This window comes from Polyodon spathula, chromosome 28 (genome assembly GCF_017654505.1).
Source record: "Polyodon spathula isolate WHYD16114869_AA chromosome 28, ASM1765450v1, whole genome shotgun sequence".
Lineage (NCBI taxonomy): Eukaryota > Metazoa > Chordata > Actinopteri > Acipenseriformes > Polyodontidae > Polyodon > Polyodon spathula.
Genome location: NC_054561.1, coordinates 2,701,252 through 2,726,952, shown reverse-complemented (window position 1 = coordinate 2,726,952; position 25,701 = coordinate 2,701,252). Strand labels below are relative to the sequence as shown.

Below are 25,701 nucleotides of genomic sequence, written 5' to 3'. Positions count from 1 at the left end.
TGCTGAGAAGATATTGACCCTTTCAAGTTGCTGGCTTTCCATTTGCATTAAACAGGTTTGTGTGTTCCGTTCCAGACCATTTTGTATCCACTATATAAACACGAGACAGGATGCAAGTTAGAAATATAGTTATTTAATGCTACACTTAAGTTGTCTAAATGGCCTCTGTTTTTTGTTTAGGGTTAGATTTTGGCTAATTAGGATTCAAGAACATAGAGCCAAGAGTGGAATTCAAAACAATGAAAAATACATTTAAAAATAGCGTGTTGCACTGATTCTGTACCCCTCCCAGAATAAATCTCATCTCTCCAACCCCTTTTCAAAACCAGACAAGGCAGCTCTCTGAGACCTCAAGTGATTAAGAACAAATGCAGAATCCATAAACATCCCCATATTAAAATGAATAATAGCCTAGATCTGCCGCTCAAAACACAATTGAAAATCCGGCTGTCCGGTCATTGATTCCATCTGTTAGAATTCCAACAATTTTTGGGCAAATGTCCAAAAAAAAAAAAAAAAAAAAAAAAAAACACTTGGTACTTGAAACCAAACAACTGTGTAACTGACTGATGAGACAAAAAAAATCCTGCTTAAGGTAAAAGGAAACAGATAATTGAAGAGCAGGATTAACCTTTTCTCGTCTCCTATTGACATTTTAATACCGCTGAGCACATTCAACGAGCTGTGAATTACCCAGGTGCTCATTTAAATAGGATTGACCTGACAATTTATTAATCCTCAATACCACCCCTCCCTCCTCACCCCAGCAACCCGAAACAGACCCCTGCTGTTCCATGGATGGGGGTAACCCCCTCCCTGTCTTGTTCACACCATAAATCTTTTCCTTAATCACATTAAGTGGCTGTTGGGCACTGCCCGTTTCCCATATTCATGGCATTTGCATTTTGGAGGCTGACAATGAGTTCTGCACTGTTCTCTACCCATCTATGAGCTAGCTGCCCCAACCCAGCTGATTGGGTGCATCTCTGACAGATGCTGGTGGGCCCATGCTTTGTGGGTTATGGAACACCCTCTTATCTGAGAACGCATTGCTGACAATTATAATATACCCTTAAAAACGGATAAATAAACTGTATGAAGTTTATCTACAGCAAATTCGGTTACACTTTGTTTGATTTGCACACTATGCACATTAATAAAAGTTTGGGCTTGATCGGGGTGTCCAATCACAGTCCTGGAGGGCCATTCCACTCCATGTCACTGGTGAAATAAGATTATTAACTGCTTCAGGGTCTGAATAGAGGTTTAATTGGTTCAATTAAACAATTTAGAACTGGGTTGGAGTAAAGACCAGGACACAATTTTTTATCTGAAAAAAAAAAAAACCCAAAAAACATCTTTACAATTCTTGTGTCTCTCCTTTCTGGGTTAAAAACAATGTGGTAATGATGTTAGAAATGTGGTAATAATACCTTTGAAATCTGTCCTACATTTTCAATTACAATACATTTGGTTTGCAACAGTGTTATGAATGCTTATATATATATATATATATATATATATATATATATATATATATATATATATATATATATGCATGAAGTCATACCTTTATGAAGGTGTTAACATACTAGTAGAGCTTTACAGTGCTTTATTACAGACAAAGGGCACAACGATGCTTGATTAAGCTTATTCTGTGCAAAATACTTCTTGAATGATACAGAAGTCTCGGTCAGGATGTGGTTGCTTAATCTATTTGGCTTCACCATAACTTGGATTGCTGTACCTTATCTTCAAATGTATTTTTCCTGTGTGTGTCTGCTTTTCATCTGCATTTAGCTGCTGCTGTTGTCAGCTCTCTCTAAAAACCTCATCCTGTCCTCCAGGTAGATGTTTTATTTCATTTTCTAAATGGCTTTGTATAATAAATGAACTGTTCCTTAGGCATTTGGCTGCATCCTACTTTATAACTGCAGTTAATGAGAATGAATTCACTATTAAGTGCTGCATTGCTCAATGACTTAAACTTAAACCTCAATCATTAGATTCAAAGCCTCAAATACCAGCACTGCATAACATTTGTCAGATTGTACAATTATAATGCATTTGAAATGAACCTGCTTCAGATTGATTAGCGTGTATTAAATGGGCAGCATGTAATTAATGACTCTCCTCAGTTAGTATATTTTGACAGCTACTAAAATTGACTACAGATATGCATTAGGAAAACTCTACTCTAGCTTTAGATATAAGCACTTCGTTGTTGGTTTTGGCTCGTTTTCAAGGGCTATAAGAAGGGGCAACTTGCCCTGGGGGCCTGCCTAACAAATGTTTGCCTGTTTGAAACAGTGAACGTTGACCTCGCGCTGCTAAGGGACCTAGCACCACTGCCACAATGAGAGCGAGACTGGATTAGTGGTGGTGCATTAAAAATGATCTGAAAATCAACGACTTTCAAAAGAAATAACAAAAAATAAATACAAACTGCAAAAGAAAAAAACAGCTGGAAAATCCAAAAAGAAAACCGTAAAAGGAAAATAAAGTTTTTTTCCTCTCCCGAAAACACTGCTGTTATGTGTGCAGTGTTCGGGGTGTATGTTTAATAGGGATCATTGTAGAAAATATTACAACAGCTGTCAAAAGCTTTAAGTAGCAGAATGAAAGGCCTGCACGTAAAGCAGAATGCCACAATATTAAACTGTCCAAACATGAGAGTGTTCCATCTGTGGTGGTACCAGTCTATTAACGACTCGTGCCATTTTATAACAGAACCATTGCATTGCCACCACGGAAATGCCACTGCCATTAATAAGGGCTGCGCTGTAGTGCAAAACCACGTTCAAAATCTTTCATTACAGCTGATGGTGATGGTGGTCCACTATAAAAGGTGCTATATAAAGATATTATATATTATTATAGCATTGTTGAGCTCATGATCCTACTGAGGAACTCCATTCATTACAATGTTTTTCACCAAGCCATTGCCTTAGGCTGTCCCTCATCACTGGATTAGCCTGACCTTATCATGGTGTTTTGACCAGAACCACTGTACTGCATGCCGAAGCTGCTGCCCTTCGACCCCGGTTCTCCTGCACAAAGGGGTGACACACTTGTGCAATCAGCTAGCACGGAATGAGCTGCATTTGACGCTTCTTTGACAAAACCACTTCTATTTGCTCTCTTGAACATGTTTGCGATGCAGTAAGGGAGGGTGAGAGCGGGAGCATTCAGACTTGATTAACTATCTTGTAAGTCAGTGGAAGAGCAATCTTTGGCCACCCCATGTCCCACTGCATGTTGAAAAAATTAAATAAAAATAAATATCCTTTTTTCTTTTTGATGATGAGCACTATTAGCTGACCTGCATGCTTAATTCTGGTTTTTAAGAAACCGAAACATCGAGTGCTAAATTAACAGTTCCAAAAGCACACCATGAAAATGGCATCACCCACGATTAAAAAAGCAAACCTTCAATTTAAAAAAGAGAGCAGAGATGTAAACATTAATTTTGAACTTAGCAGTAAAAACATATTTATATGAGAGGGCTTCACACCCATTAATCATTTTATATTTCGACACGTTTTGTAATTACTGGATGCAAAAGACAGCTTGGTGTCACAGACACTTTGGATTTCAAGATCCTTCAATCAAAACTGTACAGTCGCTTAACTTACATGTTACGCATAAAAACGCACATACACATAAGCACTCGTTATTAGAGTAAATACTTGTTTTTTACTCCAGTCACTGTTAAACGAGCGCTGTTTTTTTGTTGTTGTTGCTTTCATAGATGTCATTTGTTAGACACCAGACACAGGTGTATAACATATAAGTTCATGGATGTTAGTTTAGGTTTAGTGTTGAGCATTAATGTCGGTGTTAGCGGTGAAGGTTAGTGTTTGTGTGCTGACCAGTCGGTTTGTTTATGTTTTGTACAGTCTTTTGTTTTGGCCCTTGTGCCGTTTTGTTTTGTAAAGTGTGTTTAGTTAAATGTTTTGTCTGTGTTGTTTTTGTTTATTTTGTAAACAAAAGTGTGGAGCAGAGCTTAAACCTGCAGTTTGTTTGTCTCGCTTCCTGCCCGTAACACAGTTTGGGTCGTGACGTCACCCTGTCACACTAACCAAATTAGTGAAAGAATACTGACAACTTCAATTGTTGCAAAGTCTTCATATCGCTGACATTTAGGTTGCACAGGTAGCATGACATTACGTCTGTTGCTAAAGTGCAGAGATTAGTTGTGATTTATACAACATATCCTCATATCTCAACCCTTGAAAAATGGACGAGGGTATAGCATAATAAAAGCATATCAAATCGCAAATCTGATTCATTGTGCAAAGCAATCACACTATACCATGGAAATTGCCTACAGTAAAAATGTATTGGGGTAGGCCTATATATAAGCATTTTAAATGTGCGCTATTTTATAAAGCCCATCTGTTTAATGATTTACACTGACAGTTGACTTTAACCCTGTTGATAAACTCCAGTACATGATGTACAGTACAGTATGTACACTAGGCAGGTATCAGCTTTTATTTTTGGGGAAACACGCAAATCAGTATTAATAACCACAGATTGTTTTTGACCTTTTAACATACAGCAGCTTAAGAAGATAAGAACAAGAAAACGTATGAACATTTGCACCACCCCTGGTCATACTCATCTTAGAAGCTGGCTCATCTCAAAACGTTGTCAAGTTGGGTTTTAAAAATCATGGCTACATAACCTATTTCATACTCCTACTACATCCACTCCACTATGTTCCAGCTGTGTCGTTTGGTCCTGGGTTCTGTGCTGCCCTTGAAGCATTGACTGCTAGTGTGAACTTGTCAGCTGCTTTTACGATTTGAAAGACTTCAGCCATAATTCTTCTTTGTGCTTGGCTAAACATATTCAGTTTCTTCAGAGCTTATTCGTTTAAGCCCTGGGACAAGTCTGGTTGCTCTACACTGGATTAGGAATGAAATAACAGAGTCGAGCAATATAAAGGAGTGTCTGTCAGTTTCACCAATGGGGCCCAGCTCTTTTAAACAAGGCAGACGGACTATATCACCATTTCATGTTACGGATGTTGACGTTCGTTGAACACCCTGACCCATGATGGTCAATTGGAAATTCCATTTTATATTTACATTTATGTTAGAGACATCCAGCGTTAGTATTTCTAGGAAGGAAGAGACACAAACATGATACAGTTTCTCACGTAGTTTACTTGGCAAAATATCCTTTTCAGTACTGCATACACGTAAATTGCTGTCTCAGTGAAAGCAAGAGCAGCAAGCAACAGTGTCCTCGTTGCTCAGAAAGTAGGCCTCACACAATATTTTTTAATGCAGGGGTCATGACCCCGAGCCGATCATGTCAGTGCCTGCCTAGCAGGACAATAAAGGCAATCAAACAGATTGTTTGTCTGGGATTCCCACCAGCAGTGTCACAATGCCTGCTGAACTGTAGCATGTGTGCACTGAGGGCTTCTCGCATCCTTGTGTCAGAATGAGTTTTGCTTTGGCGGGCCTGCTTGATTTTTTGGTAAACAAGCAGCGGAGTTGTGAAGGGTCTGCACTGGGGCAGAATTCCACAATCCACTCCACTTGGAAGACATTTCTGGTTGAAAATCGGAGTCCTTAATGTAGCCGCATGGCCTTACTTAATAATCTTTTGTGTGTTTTTGGTTCTGTGCTGAGAGTTGCTGACAGCACAAGGGAAGATACAACAGAGCCATTGACAGGCTAGTGCAACCGTGGTCATTTTCATATTGGCATCAATTGTGAATCACAGGGATGTTAACCAAGGCAGCGCAGTGCCATTATCAATTTTTCACAGCTTTTTTTTCATATGACAGCATTATTTGTGTGTGTGTGTGTGTGTGTGTGTGTGTGTGTGTGTGTGTGTGTGTGTGTGTGTGTGTATTTTTTTTTTTTTTAAATACGATATTGGCATAAAAAAAATTGACAAAAAAAGCACAAAACCACACAGAAACTGTTTGCAGTCATTCAAAAATTGCTGAAAAATATCCACTTCCTTTGCCAACCTAGTCCTACCAAATCAGGACAACTGAACAATACTTGTTTCAAATGCTCTGTGATATCGATGCTTGCAATTTTTTAGTCTACTGTGTTTCCCCAACTGTGACAGCTTGGCTAGCTTTAACATGCAGGTGTGATATAACCTAGACTCTTTGCCCTAAAAAGAACAATGGAAAGGTACTGCCAAATTGCAGAGGACAGAAAATACAGTATTTGTCCAGCAAGTGCTTACAGCTCTCTTAATATGACACCTTGGCAATAACACGCTGTACTTGGCAGAATGGCTCCTCGCAATCGTGTACAGGAAACGGGCAAATGTTTGAATTTATCACTTTTGAGGGACAGAAGTGAAGTTGTTTGGATAGATTATGTTGTTTGAGTTACGTAGATCAATCAATCAATCAATCTTTATTTTATATAGCGCCTTTCATAGTGGAACATCATCACAAAATGCATTGTTTGACGGCTGACGAATTATACCTTGGGGCTGTACAACAGACCGCTGATGTGCCGCTCTGCAGTGTCAGTTGAATTGGCAAGCATGTCGATTTTTAATGGAGAGATAAGGGAAATGACTTATTACATTGGATAACAGACAAACAACAAACATCATGGCAAGCCTTGGTACATCTGTAGTATGCAATTTAAACAGTTACGAGAATCACACATTTTCCAAATCTGCCATCATGCAGGATACATGCAGTTATTATTACTTTTGCGGATATGGAATCAAAAGGCATCTAAAATAATGCTTTAAAATGTCGAGATCCTGAGATCATTTCTTATTCTTTTAGTTTTTTCATGTCCTTCATACTCTTAATATATGTAACACAGAAGAGTTTAACAAACGCTCAGGAAAACGTTTCTTTTTTTAGTCTTGTATATAGCATGATAGAAATACAGAATGTATTTTAATTAGAATTGTTTTCTTTCAAAGGAAACGAAGGGAATCATTACAGTACAATGTACCGATCGCCCGTTCACAGGTATAGTGTGCATGCAGACAATGGCACAAACCTGTATTATAATAGAGTATATGGACCCCTGTGCCGCTAGAAGACAACTGATACCGCTGCTACCAGTCGCTGCACAAAATACATTATAACTATAACCACCTATTTCACTTTCTTTGAAGTCAATACAATATTCCTCTTTCTTCTACCCTATGTTAAACTACTGGCAGCAGTCTTGTGGGTTCTTACTGGCAGTAGAATTTGTACTGGTTAAACGAATCACTTATATTTGACCTAACAGTTTAATTATTTAGAATTTAAAACAACACAGAGGTCAGCATTCTGGTTCTACTGTAATTTGTGTAAAAACATTGACGTGAAGCGTGTTATTCTATAGGATTTCTAACCAATTTCGAGTTACACCGAACGCACTCCCTGGACCCCGCCCCTTGGCCTGCCCTATGTTCGTTCTGCGTAGCGATTGGCTCTTTGGAAAGCGGTGTCACGACGGAGGCCGGCTTCACAGGTTGCTTTGTTGTTTAGAATGCGTGGATGTGCTTAGACTGACACAGAGTTGTATAGATTGTAACTCGAGTGACCGAAATAAAGACGGTGCTGCGGCGTGGATATCATAACACTGTCAACTGCATTCATACTAGACTTTTTTTTTTTTTTTTTTTTTTTTAATTATTATTGTTTTGTTATGAAGTAGCCGCGTTTGTATTTTAAAAAGTTATATCAAACTCTGCTAAATGCTAAATGCTAAAAAAAAAGGATACACATTAATTAAACGGCTGGTATTGCCTGCATTGTTTTTTTTGTGTTTTTTTTTTTTTGTATTTTTTTTAAATCAATGTCTTACGCTCAAATGGAGACACTTAACCTGTATGAATTGTGACATTACACACACCACAAACACACACACACACACACACACACACATATATATATATATATATATATATATATATATATATATATATATATATATATATATAATATAAATTATGGAATGCAATAAGTTGAATACTAAAACGTGTGCAATGATGAATCGAAACGGAATGGTTTCAAAAATCCAAACGCGAATACGAACGGACTCTTTCAAAAACAACTACGATTTGGTTGGCAAAGAATTGGGAAGGTAAGTTTGTCACTTTTATTTATTTTTTAATTTCAATGTATTTTAATAGTTGTGTCACATTTATACCAGCCTTAGTTTGTGGAGCATAAACTTTTTTTTTTCATCTGCACTCGAGTAATCTTATTGAAGAGGCAAACATGTGTTTGTACTCCGGTTATTACATACGTGTATCTAGTCCAGATTAAGAAGACATGTACAATTTTACTAAGGCTAGATAACGTTTATTTTACAGTATGTGTATATCAGCTAAACGCGGTTATTTGATAATCTGTGTAATTGGTCGATTTGCCTGCGTGTTTTGTATAGGACTGCATACTGGGGTTGAATTATTGCTTTCAGTTGTCAGTGTGGTAAAATGACCACTAGAAGACATGTTTTGTGACCCTTGTACATATTGCTTCTGCTTTCTTGACAGTTCGTTGCTTCGGTGTTTTGCAGTGTTTGTGCTCATTCGTTGCACTTGCATTTTGTTGAGTCAATGTGAAAGGGCACAGGATTGGAAGAGTTGGTAATGATAACAATAAGCTGTAACGACCTTCACCTGCTTCAAGGCATCTGCCGAAACTTGCACGCTTGCTTGCTTCTGTGTACAGGAGGCATTTGCGCACCTGGAGTAGAACTGATGCGTTGCTGTGCTCTCCAATAGCTGCCTTTAGTTGGCATATCTCTCATTGGTGCTTCACTTTTGATGCTGACTGTAGTCACGCTCGGCGCTTTTCACAATATAATGCGTAGGGGGCTTGGGAAGGAATTAACTTAACATTTGGCAGTGTGTAGTACTTCACCGTGCATGATAGCGGGAGATAAAACGTGTTAGTAATAAGGGAAGGGATGTTAACGACTTGTTAGCTAATCCTTTTGAGACCTGCGGCAAATCCCAGATTTAATAATAAAAAAATTAATTTGAAACCACTAGATTTTAGGATAAGGAAACTTTTTTTTTTTTCTTCTTCTGACTGACAGCTATGTATAACGCATTCCAAAGAGAGTTTCAAAGTAGAAAATAAACTACTGAAGTCTATTTGTCGGATTTTCCAATGTGACCCGAGCAGACACATAAAATCCATTCCCGGGTCTCTCTCCTTGAGTTAGAGGCATGTCTGCTGGTTCCCCCCAGAACAACATGGTAAATCTTGCCAGTTGAATGAACATTGCCCAGCTGAGACCAGCAGAGATTAGTAGGAAAGGGTTATCTGGAGTCTGTGTTTACCTTCATCCCCTGCCTTGCACTGTACAGTATTCTCCCTATTGAAGACAGTGGACCGATTTTCTTGACTCCTTGAGATGTTTGTGTATTGAATCTCGCATGACTGGCACCTGTATGTAGAGGAATGTAATCCCTCTCTCCTTCCTTCTCTCTCAAGTCTCACTCAAACCCCAGGTAGCAGCCTCATTATGATTCATACCAGTCAGCCAGACGTTTGGTAGCAACCTTTTGACCTACAAAGGCTTCACACTGACATTCCTCTAGGACTCTAAAAGAATGTTAAGAAAGCTGAAGAATGTTCACAGCCACTAAGGGCATGCGCCTATACTAGCACCAAATGACCCTTCATGTATGACTGTTGTTACCATATGGTATCATAAGCTTTTAGCGTGTGCATATTGAAGCATCTGCCCAAAAGCCTTGCAAATGCTTTAAAACATTCTACAGTAGCTGTGAACCCCTTCGTGCAATGTACTCAGTTCCTTCTGTGGTGTAGATTCAGCAGCTAAAACCAATACCTCAACACCGCAGTTTGTGTGACTGTTAAAGTAAAGACTGAAACTAGTCTGAAGTATGGTCTCTAGAAATGAATCACTCATCCTGAGACAGCCTCTACTAGACACTGAAACAGACTCAACAGGAAAATGTATTTCTCAGTTTTACATGCATAAGGCATTGTTACATCCTATGCATGCAACCAATGACAGAATGTCTCTTTATTGCTGTTTCAGTAACCACCACAAGTCACCCCACCACATCACTGGTCTGTAGAATTCGTCTAAGCATAATTGTATGCAGTATCCACACAAGTATGTAATAAGGATGTGGACAACAGTGCCATCTTTCACAACAAGTCTGTGACTCCTTGTTTAAAAAGGTTGCTGAATTGCACTAGACTGAATTAATGTGTGTCTTTTGTTACAACTTGGACTGTACACAAAGAGAAGATATTCCAAAACGTACTTTAAAGGATGCATAGGTTATACAGTTCAGTAGACTATGAGAGAAATGCACTTGTCCCTTTTACACCCTCATACCAGTTTAGCATTTTTTCGGCATAGAATCAAGAAAGAGTCCTTCTAAGTGCAGCAGTAGTACTTATTGTTTTGTCTCTCTGCCTTGGCAGGGGGCTGTGTTTGTTTGCAGTGCAGTTGGCTCGGAACATTCTGCACTTTCATGCTAATTGTTCTATCAGACGGCCTCCTGTTGAGTGAAATTAGAAGCGCACCAAAGCTCAAACTCAAATCTAAAGCTCGGGCTGAACTCTTGCTGGGTTTCTTTGGCTGTCACTTAATAGTGGTGGGCTCTTGAAACTATATTTTACAACTCTGTATTGCACCAGGAATGTCAGTTCCATTTTCAGTTTCAGTGTTGTACAGCTTAGTGGCGGTGGCACTAGTTTTTTTCATTTTGGTTTGTAAAATTACAGATTAATTTGTGTGAAAAAACCAATGCTTGATGGGTTTGCCCCATCATGTTTTATGCTAGCTTGCGCACGGCGTGGTGATGTTTTATGTAAGGTGGCATTTAGCTGTAAACACCAGCTTGTACCACTTTGCAAGCCCAGCAGGGGGGACAATGTTGCAACGCCTTGTAATTTCCTTTCCTGCAAGAACAGTATGTGCCTCTCTCAATCATTTTGTATTTACAGTGCAGTGCATCTCGAAATGAACTTGAACTTGCCCTGTTCCATCTGCAAAACATTAAGGATGTAAGCGATCCCCATTTTATTTATTTAAGCCTATGGTTTGACCTGGGAAAACTCTCCTGATGCAAAGGAGGAAGCGCAGTATTTATAAACCTGTTTTGCGGTTGAATTTTCACGCATTGGTGTGGACGTCTGTCAAAACTTAATGATTTTTCAATATGTGCTGCTTTGCTTTAGAACATTTTCTCATGGAGTTGTGTTTTTGTTGCTAGTTACCGTTACTGGCTCCAAGCTATACTGTAAATATAAGTGTCCTTTCTCACAAGGGAGCTGAAGAAAGAATGCAGCCTCCCCTCCACCTCCACCTCCAGCGTCCAGCTCCCTCGGATTAGTTTTGACAGCAGTAGGGAGTGACCCATAATGACACCTTTTTAGCAAATAATCAGTCAGCTGTGATCGTAAATGAACAATTATGACTTGTTGTGGCAACCCTTCAAAGCAAACCTTAGATCTTTTGAAAAAAGCAAGCGTAGGTTCAGCCACTACTTCTGTTTGTTGTTGCTGCTTTTCTATGCATTTTTAACTGTCATCTACCTGTTATTTGAATTTTCTTTGACTATTTTGCTATGAAAACGTACTAATGAATTTGGCTAATGCATTTGCATCCAAAGTAATTGGTGCACATTCATACCAGCACCTAGTTACATAATGTGGGTCACATTGCAGAAACAGACGCACACACATACAGGGCGGTACTTGGTCATGTTTGTTTTATTTTCTAAATCTATTAAAGGAGGGGGGGGGGGTGTACCACAAGTGATATCACCGTGACTTGTTGACCTAATGAAGAAACAGGAATTTGTCTGGATTCAAATGAACGGAGTGTGGATTGAAGGGAGGTTGGGTGGTCTAAATTAGACACACACGTTTCCCTGCAGGCTGAAGGTACCTATTGTATTAATGACACTGGGGGTGGGGCGTTGACAAAGATCTTCAAGGGGAGGTGTCCTCAATTGGATTTGTCTCTTTTACTTGCTACAAGAATGGGAAATGGGCAGTCACTGGTAATCTGCTGGGACGGGACCATACAGTGGTTCCCTAGTCTTAGCAGCGGATCTACCCAGCTAGTGCCGTGACCTTACCTTTCATTGCCCTGTGCTGCATTCCCTGTCCTCTTTTGTTAGCTTCCTCTTTTTTTTTGTGTATTTTAAGGTAGTGTGCTTCTACAATATGAGTATTGGAGCTCAAGCTTAAACTTCAGCTACAGTAAAATGGGTTGGGGAGAAGTAGACAGACAACAGCCCAGCTTTGAAAGAAAGCAGTTCGCTGGTTTCCTGTCCACATGTGCCACAATAGAAGCCACCAGCGTGATTGCAAAGAGCAAGCCGGCACAAGCATGGGTTCTCCCTTGCTTGCCAGTTTATGCTGACTCTCACTCTACACCAAATCCAATTTTGATGTTTGCTTAAAATGACTATGCACAATTAAGTAGCTAGCTTCCACTGCGTTTCTCTTTTAATCTCACCCATGCACCTTCATCGGGGACAACAAGCAAGTCTTGTTTTGTCACCTGCTTTATTTGCAAAGCAAATGTTATTAGGCAGACTGGAGAGGATATCAGCTCTTGCTCCTGGAGTACAAAGCATTTGGTTCTCTTGGCTCTGTATGCCGACTTTAGCCTCACCCTCTGTCAGGTTCAGGGCAGGTAGTTGACAGCAGTTAGTCGAAGGGGAATTTGACTGGGCTAGGATTTGAAAAACACAATGTTTATAGTGTAATATCTGTATTTTTTTAAACGGTACCAGTCAGGGATAAGGGTTTGTTTGTAGTGATGTTTGGGGGGGGGGGGGGGGGGGGGGGGGGGGGGGGGGGGGGGGGGGGGGGGGGTCTATTTGCATACATGTTTGAGATCTTAGTAACCAGTTCTGTGGATGTCTAATCAGATTTAAGGCAGTATGTCACTTCCTTCCATCATTCCACTCCTCAACAAGATAGTGAACATTGAACAACTGATTTTGGTTGCTGTGGGTTATCTGTAAAAATAAACGTTCTCAAAAACACATAAATACCATTTTTGGAACAGTAAATGACTCCTGACTATACAGTATTTATGAGACCTATACAGTATTTATGAGACCTATCCTTTGTGGAACCAGCCCCCTATCTTGTTTCGATAGTTAAACACAGCAGTGTGTCAGAAGTTTGAAACTTCAATCATTCTGAAGACCTTAATTCATGTGCTGTTCAGGTTAGGAAGTCGGGCGTGTGTGTTTTGCTGTTGGAGACTATGGGTTTATTTTCGATAAAATATCCTCCATTCTTTAGATCTGAAGGAGGAAGAAAATCCTGACTTAATGTTTAGTACGACACAAAACAAATTGAGTGCTAAAGATGAGCTCCAATTATATTAATTCGTTATCTGGTAAAGTAACCAGTTTAATTTTATTTATGACTGATTTAATTATTTTTGCCGCTTTCAAAAAACAGGAGGTAATTAGAGTGGAGTAAACGCTTTGAAAATATGGCCTTATACGTCTTAGAAGATGCTCCCAATTATTCAGATGCACTAAGTGCAAAAACGAATAAGAGCACTTTGTTTCAGTAGTGCCAGCTGTAGCAAAAGCATGTTTCATTTATGTAAGACTGTTTTCTTAAGTGGGATTTCATTACCATTTTACCATAAATCCTAATTTCTAAACCCTCTCAAGCTGTGGCACATTCCTGGTGTCATTGCACCTCACTGTTCCCTAATAAACACAACCTCTGAACAAGTTGTGCCTTGTTTGCTTTAATGACCTGCAGAATTTGATCTGGGTGTTGTTTTTTTTTTTTTTTTTAATTATTATTATTTTGGTTGAACAGAACACGGTGAACTAAGCCCATCTATTTGTGTTTGTCGTTTTTATAGGGGGAAATTTGCCGTTGTGAAGAAGTGTGTCGAAAAGGCAACGGGCAACGAGCACGCAGCTAAATTCTTACGGAAGCGGCGAAAGGGCGAGGACTGCCGAATGGACATCATCAATGAGATCGCCATCCTGGAAATGGCAAAGTCCAACCCTTATGTGGTGGCCCTGCACGAAGTCTACGAGACCACTTCTGAGATCATACTGGTCCTGGAATAGTAAGTGTATATGCCACTGGCAGCCAAACAATGACCCTCGTATTGTACTTCTAACATCCTAAACTCCCTATCTGTATAATACATGATTACAACATGCTGAGCGCTAGAGCTGCACAAAACAGTCGTTCTGTTATTCAGGTGAGCTGTCCACTGTTGAGGGTTGTTGGTGTGAATTGGGCTAATTTACCATTTCAAGTGAAGACGCCCCTGCTGGATTTATTGACGCTTGTCTTAGACTGTGTGGATAATCTAATAATCATTTAGTGCAGAGCTATCGAAACTCATACCTGTACTAGAACAGTAAACTAATCCTGTTTGCGAATGCCCTGGCATCTAATTATGATATCCACTGAAATTATATATATAATATAATAAATAAAAATGTGACCAGCATGCACAGACTTGCAGGAAGTGTTTAGCAAGACGCTGTGGGTGTGTTTCTGAGAAATAAAGGATTTCATAGAGCGTGAGTACGCTGACTTCCTTATCAAAGCAAACCGCAGACACCAGCCCGTGCTAAAACACGTCTCTCTTCCGCTGTAACAGCGTCATCACCATGACACTGACGAGCTGCTTTAACTGTCTTCATTGCCTAATAAGGAAATCTCCATCTGATTAACTGCAACTGATAATTACTTGCTAACCCGTTTTTTTTTTTTTTTTTTTTTTTTTTAAATATTAAAGAAAGACTGATCTGAAAAAAGTTGTTATCTACAGTATAAATAAACCTGAATCAGTCATAATGAATCTATGTAGTTTTGAGATTGAATTACTGGTAAGAAAATTAGTCTGATTTCTTGGCCGATTTTTCTCTGTCTACTCTCTCATCAATCTCTTTTTACATTATACAAGATTAACTACTTAAATATTCATTCATATATAATAATTGTAATTAATGGTATTAACAGTGCTTCTCAAACACATATATTTTACCTCCATGTTGATTTATAGTGGTCTTGGTCTGTTAATGTTAAAACATGTATAACTAGAGCTGTGTTGTAATTGCATTTATTTGTCAGTAGGTATTAAATACATCCATTAATTGTGTTAATTTCAGAATAAGAAAAGCTGTCCTTCTCTCACCTTTGCAATTGAGTGCCAATCAATTGAGATTTTGGAAGCGAATTTTCAATGCGGTGCGATGACGTTTTTACTGCCGTGGGTTTATGGAAAATTGTAAATTCGGCATAGCACAATTGAACTCCAGCTCAAACTGTGCGATCTCCTTTGCACTAATCCTCCATGCCGGCCCAGCCTGTGAAAATTAGTGTCTGTTGGAACCATGTGATAGGTGGGGAAGCCAACAGTTTATGATTGATCAACTTACCTGGCTTAACAGTAACCTGCAGTGCAAGGACTGTGACCGTGATAATTGGAGCGATGACGTTGAGAAAGACGGAACCAAGCTGCTCTGTCACCTGAGCTTTGTTCCTATCAAAGCAGGTACCTAAACTTTCATATTTCCCTTCTGTAGAACCGTTATCAGAATTCTGCACAGCTGTTGCTGCAGGCAAGCCAAAATGCGCCTGCAGCAACATGACTTAGTGCCACACTTCCAAAAAAGGTGCCAGTATGTGTGAAAAACCAGCCACCCATTTCAGCACGCTTCATTGAGCCCAGATTTTGGAACAGAGCTCTGTGGTAGTACTGTGTGTTGACGTGCTAGGCCATGGTGTTTTATAGCATGCTACATTTGTGCCGGCTTTCATTCACATTTTCAACAGTGCATACATCATTAAAGTACATCACAGTCCCAGTAAATCTTATCTAATATGTGTTGCCATCAGTGTGAAAGACCTAGATCAGGCATGGCAACTGTGGGCTTTCCTAACCTGTTCATTGTTCCAAGTTAAACTGATGTACACCTCCACCTAGGTAATACCATCGTTAACTACTTGATTATACATGTGCAACCTGGTTGCCCATGCCTGATCTATATAAAAGATGCCAACGTTATGGCAAAAGTGTATTCAATTTGTATATGCTGGAAAATGTGAAACCTATAAAATGATGGCTGTGGTCACTGCGTGCATAATTGTAGCATGTTATACGTTTATCTACAGAGATGGAAATAAGACTCCTGCTGCATAGCAGTATCACCCATTCCATGTTTTGCTACGAGCTTGATTAGCTACGGCATATAGGTAACTCAGGTGTGTCTTTATTAAACGTTGTAAAAATAGGAATGGATCAAACTGTTATGCGATGGGAGTCTTATTACCATTTTAGCATGCATTCCTCTGTCTACCTGTTCTCAACTGGCCTTGCAGTCAAACTATCAAAGCTGCCAGTTAAACGCCTGTTTTTTCAGTCAAGCTTTTTATCCTCCTTTTATATTGTCTGTTATCCAGCTTGCTTTGCAATGTGACTTTCATTTCACATCCCCGCAGGCTTTTAAATACCATTCCCTCAAGCTTACACTCAGATGTGAGAAGGGCAGCCTGTGCTGTGTGGTTTGCAGCAAACGCACGTCTGTGTTGGGTTGAGCGGTAGAGCGTGGGCTTGCTGTAAAAGTAGAATGAGCAACAAAAAAAAAAAAAATCCATTTCCTCTGGTTGGGGTTTAACTGAAAGAGCAAATAATATAACCAGGTCTGCTTCTGTGAAGCGCAGAGAAAAGAGCACCACATCCTTTTTACGCGTCTAAAATCTGCAACAGGGATGATAATTATCGCAGCAAGGCTGTTTTGATGAAAGAATTTTCTTGCCAATGACAAAAAAACCCCCAAAAAAACAAAAAAAAAACAATGACTTGTGAGTTAAAGCAGTAAACTTGCTCTGGTTTAAGAATCAATTGTTTTTGTTTCAGAAGCGCTTTTGCAAATGTTTGTATTGTACTGTTTTTACAGATAGAAATGTACTGTGCAGCTTAATACAGAGCCAACACATTTTGACTGGAGCGTTGAAGATCAATTTTCAACCATTAACTTAATCTTGTTTGCAATGAAAATAGTATTTATGTAAAGGCAATATCTGCTAAATCTCGTATCTGGAATGTGTATAATAGGTTCCTTTTACGATAACACATGTTGAATGTTAACATATGTTGAATATTTGTTTTATTAAATTTGTTTCCCCCATTATGGTAAGTTTAAAACTAAAACCTGGGTGTTTTTATTGTTTCAAGCATTGCGAAAATGCCAAGCATTCTGGTCTTTTAAAGCTGTACTACAACATAGCTGTGTTCAGTTACACACTTGTAGTTCAGACATCTGTGTGCTGTCATCTTTAATCAAACAATAACAACACAGGAGGCAAAAACAGATAACACAAAAACATAACAAGGAGCTTTATAGTCCAAGGCCCAAACAAGAAAAGAGATTTTACCCCCAAAAGGAATACCGTTCTATCTGTGTCGGCTTTATAAAGGGACTCCTTTTTAATAGAAGCTGGTCACAGCTCAGCCCTGCCGTTCATCAGCTGCTGACACCCAGCCTCATTGTGAACCCTAGGACATCGACACTGGTAAAAATGTATTCCTCTCCAGGGCAAAAAAAAAATCTTGACGGGAAAAGCAGTTTAAAAAAAAAATCATTTATGGTGACAGACGTATTTGATTTTACACCACTGTCACATGGGGACTATAGGTTTGCTGGTTCATGTCTAGCCTCTGTCTGTTTTAAATATATTGCTGGTAATGCATTTACAGTCTGTGCGATAGAACCGAGCTGGTGCCGTTAAGGGTGCTTTATCCACAAAGAGCCAAATGAGATTGGACCCTGGTTCTGAAGTTGACGTTTACAGTATAGGATGTTTAATGTTTGTGCCAGACAACAATGCACTGAACAGAATATAATTTATGACAGGAAGCAAAAAAAAAAAAAGGGCAACGAGGGTGTTACTCAGAGCAAGGCTATGCAGTGACAGTTGCCTTGGCATGTGGAATTGCTGAGTCCTGGAAGATAAACTCATGTTTCTAGACTTTACAGAATGTTGCAGCCTTACCACAGACTGTTGCTGCCAGAAATGCCATCAGATGATTCGCATATATTATATTTTGGCATCCCTTGGAGACAAATCCTGTATAACTCACAAGGCACAGTTTACCGGACAGCTCACTGTACAACTCATTTTTAAAAGCATATGTTTTCAGCTTTTTTCTAAAAATGTGGCTTTTATAATGACATCTATTTTTACACACAGGGAAAAAAAAAAATCTTTCTCTTTGCATCTGACTGCCATGTTCCCGCTGGATTGGATGCAGTCTGCTGCAAATGTTTGCAGTTGACTGTAGAATTCTTACAGCCAGGTCTGTCTGTCTGAAGCACCAGGTTTCTCATCATACTGTCAGAAGCTCGTTAGATTTTGAAGCAGGCTGGTTCTTGGATTGGGGATTGCTGGACACCGTGGGAATAAGTTTATGTGGCGTAGTAGGGGAAGCTCTAGAACTGGAATTTGAAATGGTTGTTAAACACCACATTTCGTTTTGCGGCGGTCTTTTATTGCAGCAACGGAGATGCCGACCAGAAATCCTCTTTCCCACCAAGAGCTAGATCGTACTTTGAGTTACACCTGGTTGACCTGACCTTTGCTTAACTTGAGCAGAGACTGATGCTCCAGAAAGGGCAGAGCGCGTTGCACGGTGAAATTCTGAAACGATAGCTCGTCGCTCAAAGTGTGTCCAGTTTTAAATTGCATTAGCCTGTGCATGTTGGCTCCATGACATGTTTGGTGTTTATTGAAATTCATCTTTGTGAAATTCTAGAGGATTGGCTGAACTTGCATGACTGAAGACATTCTTGAGGGTTAGGCATGCTTCTCGTTTTTTTTTTTTTTTTTTTTTTTTTTACATGGAAGTATTTATTTTGTTTTTAAATAAGGTTTGTTCAGCTGTGTGTACAAGTTGTTCAGTCTCCATATATGTGGTGACTGAATCCATCCTGGGATTCTTCTGTTATGTATGTGTGTGTGTTTTTTTTTTTTTTTTTTTTTAACCTAAGAAAACATTCTCGGGTTCTTCGCATTCCAGAACATCTTGTGCTTTGTATGTGGAATAACAATTGTGTTCACGCAACCGTTTAGATTTTTTTAATGAGCCAATTTTGGAAGCACCACACAAAAAAAGCCATGGACAAAAGTTTGAAAAAAAAATCTGTTATGCATTATAAAAGTTACATAGATAGGAAACTTGAACATGGTACAATTGTGCACGCATGGACTGAAGGGGATGTTAGATTGCCGTAAATATAATTTAGCATGTCTTGTTGATGTTTATCTTCAGTTTAAAAAATGCGAGTCAACTAAGGACTATCCTAGGGAAGCTTTCAAAACACGAATGTGACGGGAACACAGTCGCCTTGTTAATTTGTAATCTGTGTTGGGTCAGTGTCGACGTCGATAAGACTGGGTGTGTCTTGAGAAGTCGGTGCTCCAGTAATCCTGAGTAAACATCCTACTTAAAACTAATTTGGAAGCAGGGCATTAAGCTCTGAGCTGTTGTGCAAACAGGGACAGCTGAACTCAAGCAGGGACTCTTGCCCTTATCAGTGATCACTGATCGATCTTGAGATTTAAAATTCGGAGACCCCCCCATGTACGTGGAAGAGAGCAGAGATTTCAGTACTTTTAAAAAAAAAAGATAAAAAATAATTCTGTATGGATGAACTAGAAATAAAAAGTGCTGTATTTCTTTTCACATGAATTTGGCATGCCAGTATTAAACCAGTGATCTGGTTTGAATTGATTTTTTAAAAGGTTTAGTACCATAATACAAGCCCAGATTATCCACTACATACTAGAATTGTACAAATACATGGATAGTTCTAGTTTGACTTGTAAAACCTAAGACAACTTCACTAATTACACAATCACTTTCCCTCCTTTACTTGCCCCTGCTGGCCAGATATTGTAACTGCGCACGTCTGCACTAGGTTAGAGCATGCTTATGGACATTGTTTAGGTTTTCAATTGCGTACCAAGTAAAACCAAACATTCATATCTTCCATCTTTTTAATGCTTCACCTCCTTTTTAAATTATACAGTAATTGGGGGTCCTCCACCCTTGTTTTTTTGTTTTGTTATTGTCATGCCTGCTTTACGTACTGCCAGGAACCGAAGCCTGTTTAGCGTATCCTGTTGCCCTGGGTTACGGCACTTGGAATGTAGGGAAGTCGTGGCTGGGTGTAACCGGTCTGCCAGACATGTTTTCATTTCTGAGGTTAATAGAGCAGTCTAAATACCCTACAGAGGGCTAAGATGATTGTTCCCCCCTGTGATAACGCAGATATAAATAAACGATGCATGTTTTCACAGCTGAGAGCAGTGTTGCGCAACTGTTCAGAAAAAAAAAGTTCCTTCGAGGAGATAAAACCGTTTTCGGGGAGGGAAGTGGCTTGAAGTCACTGGAGTTGTTCTTTAGTTCGTGGTCTGTGTTGGTTGTTGGTGATGAACAAAACAAATCCAGATCTCATTATCTTATCAAACGGATGCGGACGACAAATATTTATCTTATTTTGCAGGCACTGATTTGTCTCCCAGCAGTTGTCTGATCTTGTGTAATCAAGAACAAAGTTTCTGGAAATGTTGCTTATTCCTAGCTATCAAGTGTTGGGTAATGGCTGAGGCTTTGGGGTAGAATGATATAGAATGAGATGAGGATTGGGTGCTCCAGAAGGACATCTTGGTGGAAACCTGTAAATACTAATGAGTTGTGTTTGTGTGTCTCTGTGTCTTTTCAACAGCGCCGCTGGTGGCGAGATCTTCAATCAGTGTGTGGCAGACAACGATGAGGCCTTCACAGAGAAAGACGTGATCCGATTGGTCAGGCAGATTCTGCATGGCGTGGCCTTCTTGCACCGCAGTAACGTGGTCCACCTCGATCTCAAGGTCAGCATTGCCCTGGAGGATTGTGGGAATGGAGGCAAGACAACCGAACCCTGCTTGGGACAACTAAATTGGGGGCAGTGAGGTTCATCTTACCGGGTTTTTCCAGCTTCATTTTAATGTAAAACAGTTAACGTACGACACTTGTGAGATTTGTGTAATCCATCATTTAATGAGTACCGATTTAATAATGTCAAAGTAAAAACCAATGTCTAGAATTGTTCCCTAAGTAAGATATTCAAATGGGACATTGGGCTTTTGAGACACTGGTGGCTCGTTTTCAGCCTTTGGAAACAGCTTTTTACTTATTCTAGCTTTGTGCCCTTCTCTCTGTGTGGGACACTGTGGCACTGCCAGCCATTCCATTCAACTCAGAGCTGCAGCATCGCAGTGGTGTAGCTAGACTTAATTAAGAACTTTGATTCTTGATCAGAAGGGATCTGCTAGTCGGCTGAAGGGATGAAACCAGCTTGAGTTTCTAACCATGGTTGCTGATGTCAAACCCTGACATTGGCAAAACAGTAGATCAGGCTTCGCCTGCTTTATATTGTTGGTTTAAAAATTGTTAGTGTGCTGAAACTGTCAAAAGTAAAAAAAAAAAAAATCAGCCTCATGAAGGCAGCAAAATATACCCTAAATGCAGCTTGCAGTTAAGCTGCAGTACCTGAAAAAAAATTGCCTGGTTTATTTAATTCTCAAGTGTCTCTTTTATAACGATGCTAACCACTGTGGCTAGTGAATTCTAGAATGCAGCTCCTGTACTCGTGATGTGTTCTAGTCATGATTCTGGCCACGATTCAGAGCTTGTTTTGAATGTTTCTCCTAATTACAGCCTCAGAACATCCTTCTGACCAGCGTCCGACCCCTGGGGGACATCAGGATTGTGGACTTTGGTCTGTCCAGGAGGATGGACAATGTGAGAGAGGTCCGAGAGATCTTGGGCACTCCTGAATATGTAGGTGAGGAAAAGAGCAAAATCTGATTTCAATGTACTGCCTGTCACGCTGCAGTCCTCTAAGCCCTGAGGTCACTGAGTCCCCCTGCCTTTCAAACTGCAGCCTAGTGCTTCAGTCACTGATATATTCAAACCCCCCCCTCCCCCACTAAGCTTTCTTAATACTTAACATGGAATGTTTTCTTTTTTCAGCTCCAGAAATCTTAAACTACGAGCCAATTCGTATAGCAACGGACATGTGGTGAGTACGGTTTTGTTTGAAATTCAAATTCCCCTTTTTTTCCTGCAGAATGGAGTTCTTGGACTGTTGCACCTTAAGAAAATAAATAGATAATGGAGAAGTGTGGAGGAGCCAGTTACTACTTTTCCTATTTGTTCTGCTGTGATCTTACACTTGTAAAATAAACTAGAATGAACTGGAAGAAAAGCTCTTTGGGAAATTTGTTTTTCTTTCCTGCAGATAAGAATAAGTATTCAGAGTTATAGATCTGATTTATTGGTCTTTCATTGCTGTTTTGGGAGCACATACATAAGAAATGTCAAGATGAGCTTCCACACAAAGGCTTTACCTTGGGTCTGACCTGAAAGACTTGAATCTCTTTGTAAGAATCTCCTTTAGTGATTGCAAAAAGTATCTGCAAATCTAAATTTGATTCAACCCAGCATATGATGGACTTCAGCCAAGGCCATATGAGGTGAAAGATTAGTTTATTTTAGTCACAGATTCACACAGTAGAGGAGCGCAGTGGTTTAATGGTCCTATCATAGTGGTATTTTGTATCGGTTGTTTAGTTTTAATTTAAATGCTGGCATCTCTTTCAGGAGTATCGGTGTGCTGACGTATGTCATGTTGACTGGAGAATCTCCCTTCCTGGGCGACGACAAGCAGCAAACCTTTCTCAACATCTCCCAGGTGAACGTCAACTACTCCCAGGACGTGTTCGAGGGCGTGTCCGACCTGGCCGTGGACTTCATCAAATCTCTGCTCATCAAGAACCCCAGGTAATATCCGGACCTCGGTAAAACTACAGACAGAACCAGACCAGAACCCCTCCATTCGGAACCAGAGTGAAATCGTCTGAATTGTTTCAGAACTTGTGTTCAGGTTTTAGAAGATAACTCTTATGATGGCCGCGTGGAAACTTTAGTATCTGATCTGGAATGTAGGTAACAGTCTTGGCATCTTTAAGGTTTTTCATTGGGGAAATTAGACAGTAAAGCAATAAAAACCTCCCACCTCTTTGTCTGAAGAACCTTGATTCAAGGTTGTCAGCTTGCAGAAAATGTTACGTAAGCATTGAGAACGAAAAACCTTGACTCTGGTGTCAACTTGTAAATGTTATCCCTCAATCACGCTGTTTGTTGAAGCACAAAATGTTCCTGAGGTTAGATCAGTGAGGTGAGCTGTCATGTATTACTCAGGAAAGGTTGATCAGGGGGTAATGAAGTGTATTTTATTGACCGTGCAGTATTTATTTTAATAAGGGGCTGTATAAAATGTTAAGGACCGTTAAAAATGGTTGCGCTTATGAACAAGCAAAGGATGTCCATATCTGTGTACACAGTGATGCACGATCACAAATCTTTCTTGTTGTCGGGTATCAATCTAATGAGGTGGAAACTGACCAGCATGCCCTGGAAACTGTCCATTCTAATTGCAGGGGGCGGTGGAATGCAAAGTCAAGGCATGCCATATTGACTATGCACTTTGAGAATGAGATGGGTTTTGTACAGTAAGATTTAGTTTTACTGCTTGTTTTTTTGAAAGAGCGCTATTTTGCATGTGGTTACTTGACAGTGGAATAAGATGTTTTGCATCAGATTTTCCTAAAACTGAACTATGAAAATAGTTTTGCAGTCAACCATTTTTCCGCTTAACTGGTTCCTGGCCCCCGTCATCAAGTCTCTGTTAACTTCAGGGGCTTGGCAGCAATCGCTTTGGATCCTGCAGAAAGAAAACTGCTAAGCACAAACTGGAAGAGTTTTCTTTAAAAGGGAAGGGAAGTTGGCCATAAAATCTCAGTAGTTAAAAATGCTGATCACTATTTTTTTTTCCCCCACCTCCTACTGATATGACATTTTAGAAAAGAGTACAGATGAGAACATTCAGAAAGGGAAAACGATTACTAGAAGTGGCATTTTCAATGTGGTTTTATCCTGAAACGTGTATTGCTATGGGCACTAACTTTAACTCAGATTGATGGCTTAAATGAAGATTGGTATACTTTAAACTGTTAGAGTGCCACAACAGTCTAGAACAGCTCCATGAATATCAAACATTAATCTGGCAAAACATTATTTTATACCACTCATGAGTTACAGTTTTGTGAAAAAATAAATCCATAGTACAGTAAGTTTGTCCAAACCTAATATATGCTCCTCTCCCTGATCACAGAAAGAGGGCTACAGCTGAAGACTGCCTGAAACACCCTTGGCTGTGCCCACACCCCACTATCCTGGAGGCCCTTTTGGAAACGGAGGTCAGGCGGTCCGAGTCGGAGCCCGAGAGCCCTGATTCAGCCGAGGAGCTGGTCCTGCAGGCCTCCTACACCATCTGCACCACCCAAAGTGACCTGCAGGTCTTCCGCAAGACCTTCAAATTCGAAGAGTCTTTACCGGAGATCCAGCAAGAACTGGTCTGCTGATTTACTTTTTTTTTGCAGTCATAAAAGACAAAATGTAAATAAGAGTGAGCGTTGAGCTTCTCTGGACAAGCAGCCTTTCGAGAAGGTCAGGTGAGGTTGGACTCGAGTTCCGTGGTGCGATTGTGGGACACTGTCTTGTGTTGAAGTTCTAAGAGTTCTGATGGTGTTCCAGCACTTGGATTTGGGTTGGAAAGCAGCTGTTTTTGTTTTTCCTAAAAAACAGACCTTTCCTGTTACCACGTGCATCTGCCTGGGTTTTTATGGGTAGTTCCCATTTATTGAAGTTTCAGCAGCAAGGCATTCAGAATGGATCTTGGGACTGTGTGCCACAGCAATAGATTCAGATAAGCGCACCCCACAATAAGTGGAAGAAACCCCTGATGCTGCTTTTGTATCTGTTGAACTGCCTGATCTCACAGTTTCTGCTTTGACAGCTCGCACTAACTTTTCTTTGTGATTTCATTATTGGCTTTCAGACTTCTTTTGAAAATGTCACTTCCGGAAAGAAAAATGAAAAAAGTTTAAGTTCAAAGTTAAGCACCTTTTTTAAAGAGCAGGAGGCTGGCGGATGTCACTGGGAGCTGTATGGTGCTGGGTTTAGGTGGGGTGGGGGGGGGCAGGGGGAGGCTAAAATGTCATGTCAAATTGTTGGGAGATACGCCTTCATAATTCTGTAGTTTTTAGACTGAACACAGATTCCATGTGCAGATGGGGTGATTTCAGATATTGAAATACTGACATTTCAAGCATTTCTGTGCTATAGATGATGTTAAGATTAAAGATAATGTTAAGTCTGGTTCCACCTTTTTGTAAAGAAAAATAACCTGTGTTTTGTTTCAACTTTGATGGTTATGCACTTTTTACTATAAACAGCCACATTGTTTGAAAGGTTGAAGGCTATGTGTGTCATCATAACTGCAGTTATGTATATTCACATTACACCTGTTCTAAATAGTATCAGATCATCAGTGGGGCACATAATTGTATAAAACTGTAGCATTTATTTTTCCTGGAGCATGTCTGCATTTATTCTAGAACATCCCACACTGTGCCAGGCACAGATGATTCTAGAATTTCTAGAGATGCCATTGAAGTAACATTGCACAGTATGTATTGGGACATATTTTATCGTTTTTTGATTTATTTAAATGTTTTGGTTTAATTCTATCACTTTAGTGGCAAGGATTGTATTTTAGTGCTTCTCCTGTTTGCGGCTTTTT

The 25,701-nt window shown here is 39.8% G+C and overlaps 1 protein-coding gene across 2 annotated transcripts; it reads left to right on the top strand.

The window, feature by feature from the left end:
- Nucleotides 1–7,963: 7,963 nt before the first annotated feature.
- Nucleotides 7,964–24,687, top strand: stk17al (serine/threonine kinase 17a like). Of its 2 annotated transcripts, none has more exons than XM_041231557.1 (7): nt 7,964–8,084; nt 13,848–14,060; nt 20,740–20,884; nt 21,714–21,840; nt 22,029–22,077; nt 22,659–22,838; nt 24,232–24,687. In XM_041231557.1, exons 1-7 carry the CDS (start codon nt 7,987–7,989, stop codon nt 24,479–24,481), a joined length of 1,062 nt encoding a protein of 353 aa, XP_041087491.1. In that variant the 5' UTR covers nt 7,964–7,986; the 3' UTR covers nt 24,482–24,687. The 2 variants fall into 2 exon arrangements, with proteins under 2 accessions (XP_041087491.1, XP_041087489.1); XM_041231555.1 differs by lacking the exon at nt 7,964–8,084 and adding an exon at nt 10,944–11,002.
- The last annotated feature ends 1,014 nt before the right edge of the window (nt 24,688–25,701 follow it).

Bases quoted from the DNA above. Each gene is read 5' to 3' on its own strand.
- stk17al (XM_041231557.1), top strand. From the start codon at position 7,987: ATGATGAATCGAAACGGAATGGTTTCAAAAATCCAAACGCGAATACGA. The intron at 21,841-22,028 runs GTGAGGAAAAGA...TTCTTTTTTCAG, and splicing joins GGGCACTCCTGAATATGTAG to CTCCAGAAATCTTAAACTAC. The intron at 22,078-22,658 runs GTGAGTACGGTT...CATCTCTTTCAG, and splicing joins CGTATAGCAACGGACATGTG to GAGTATCGGTGTGCTGACGT.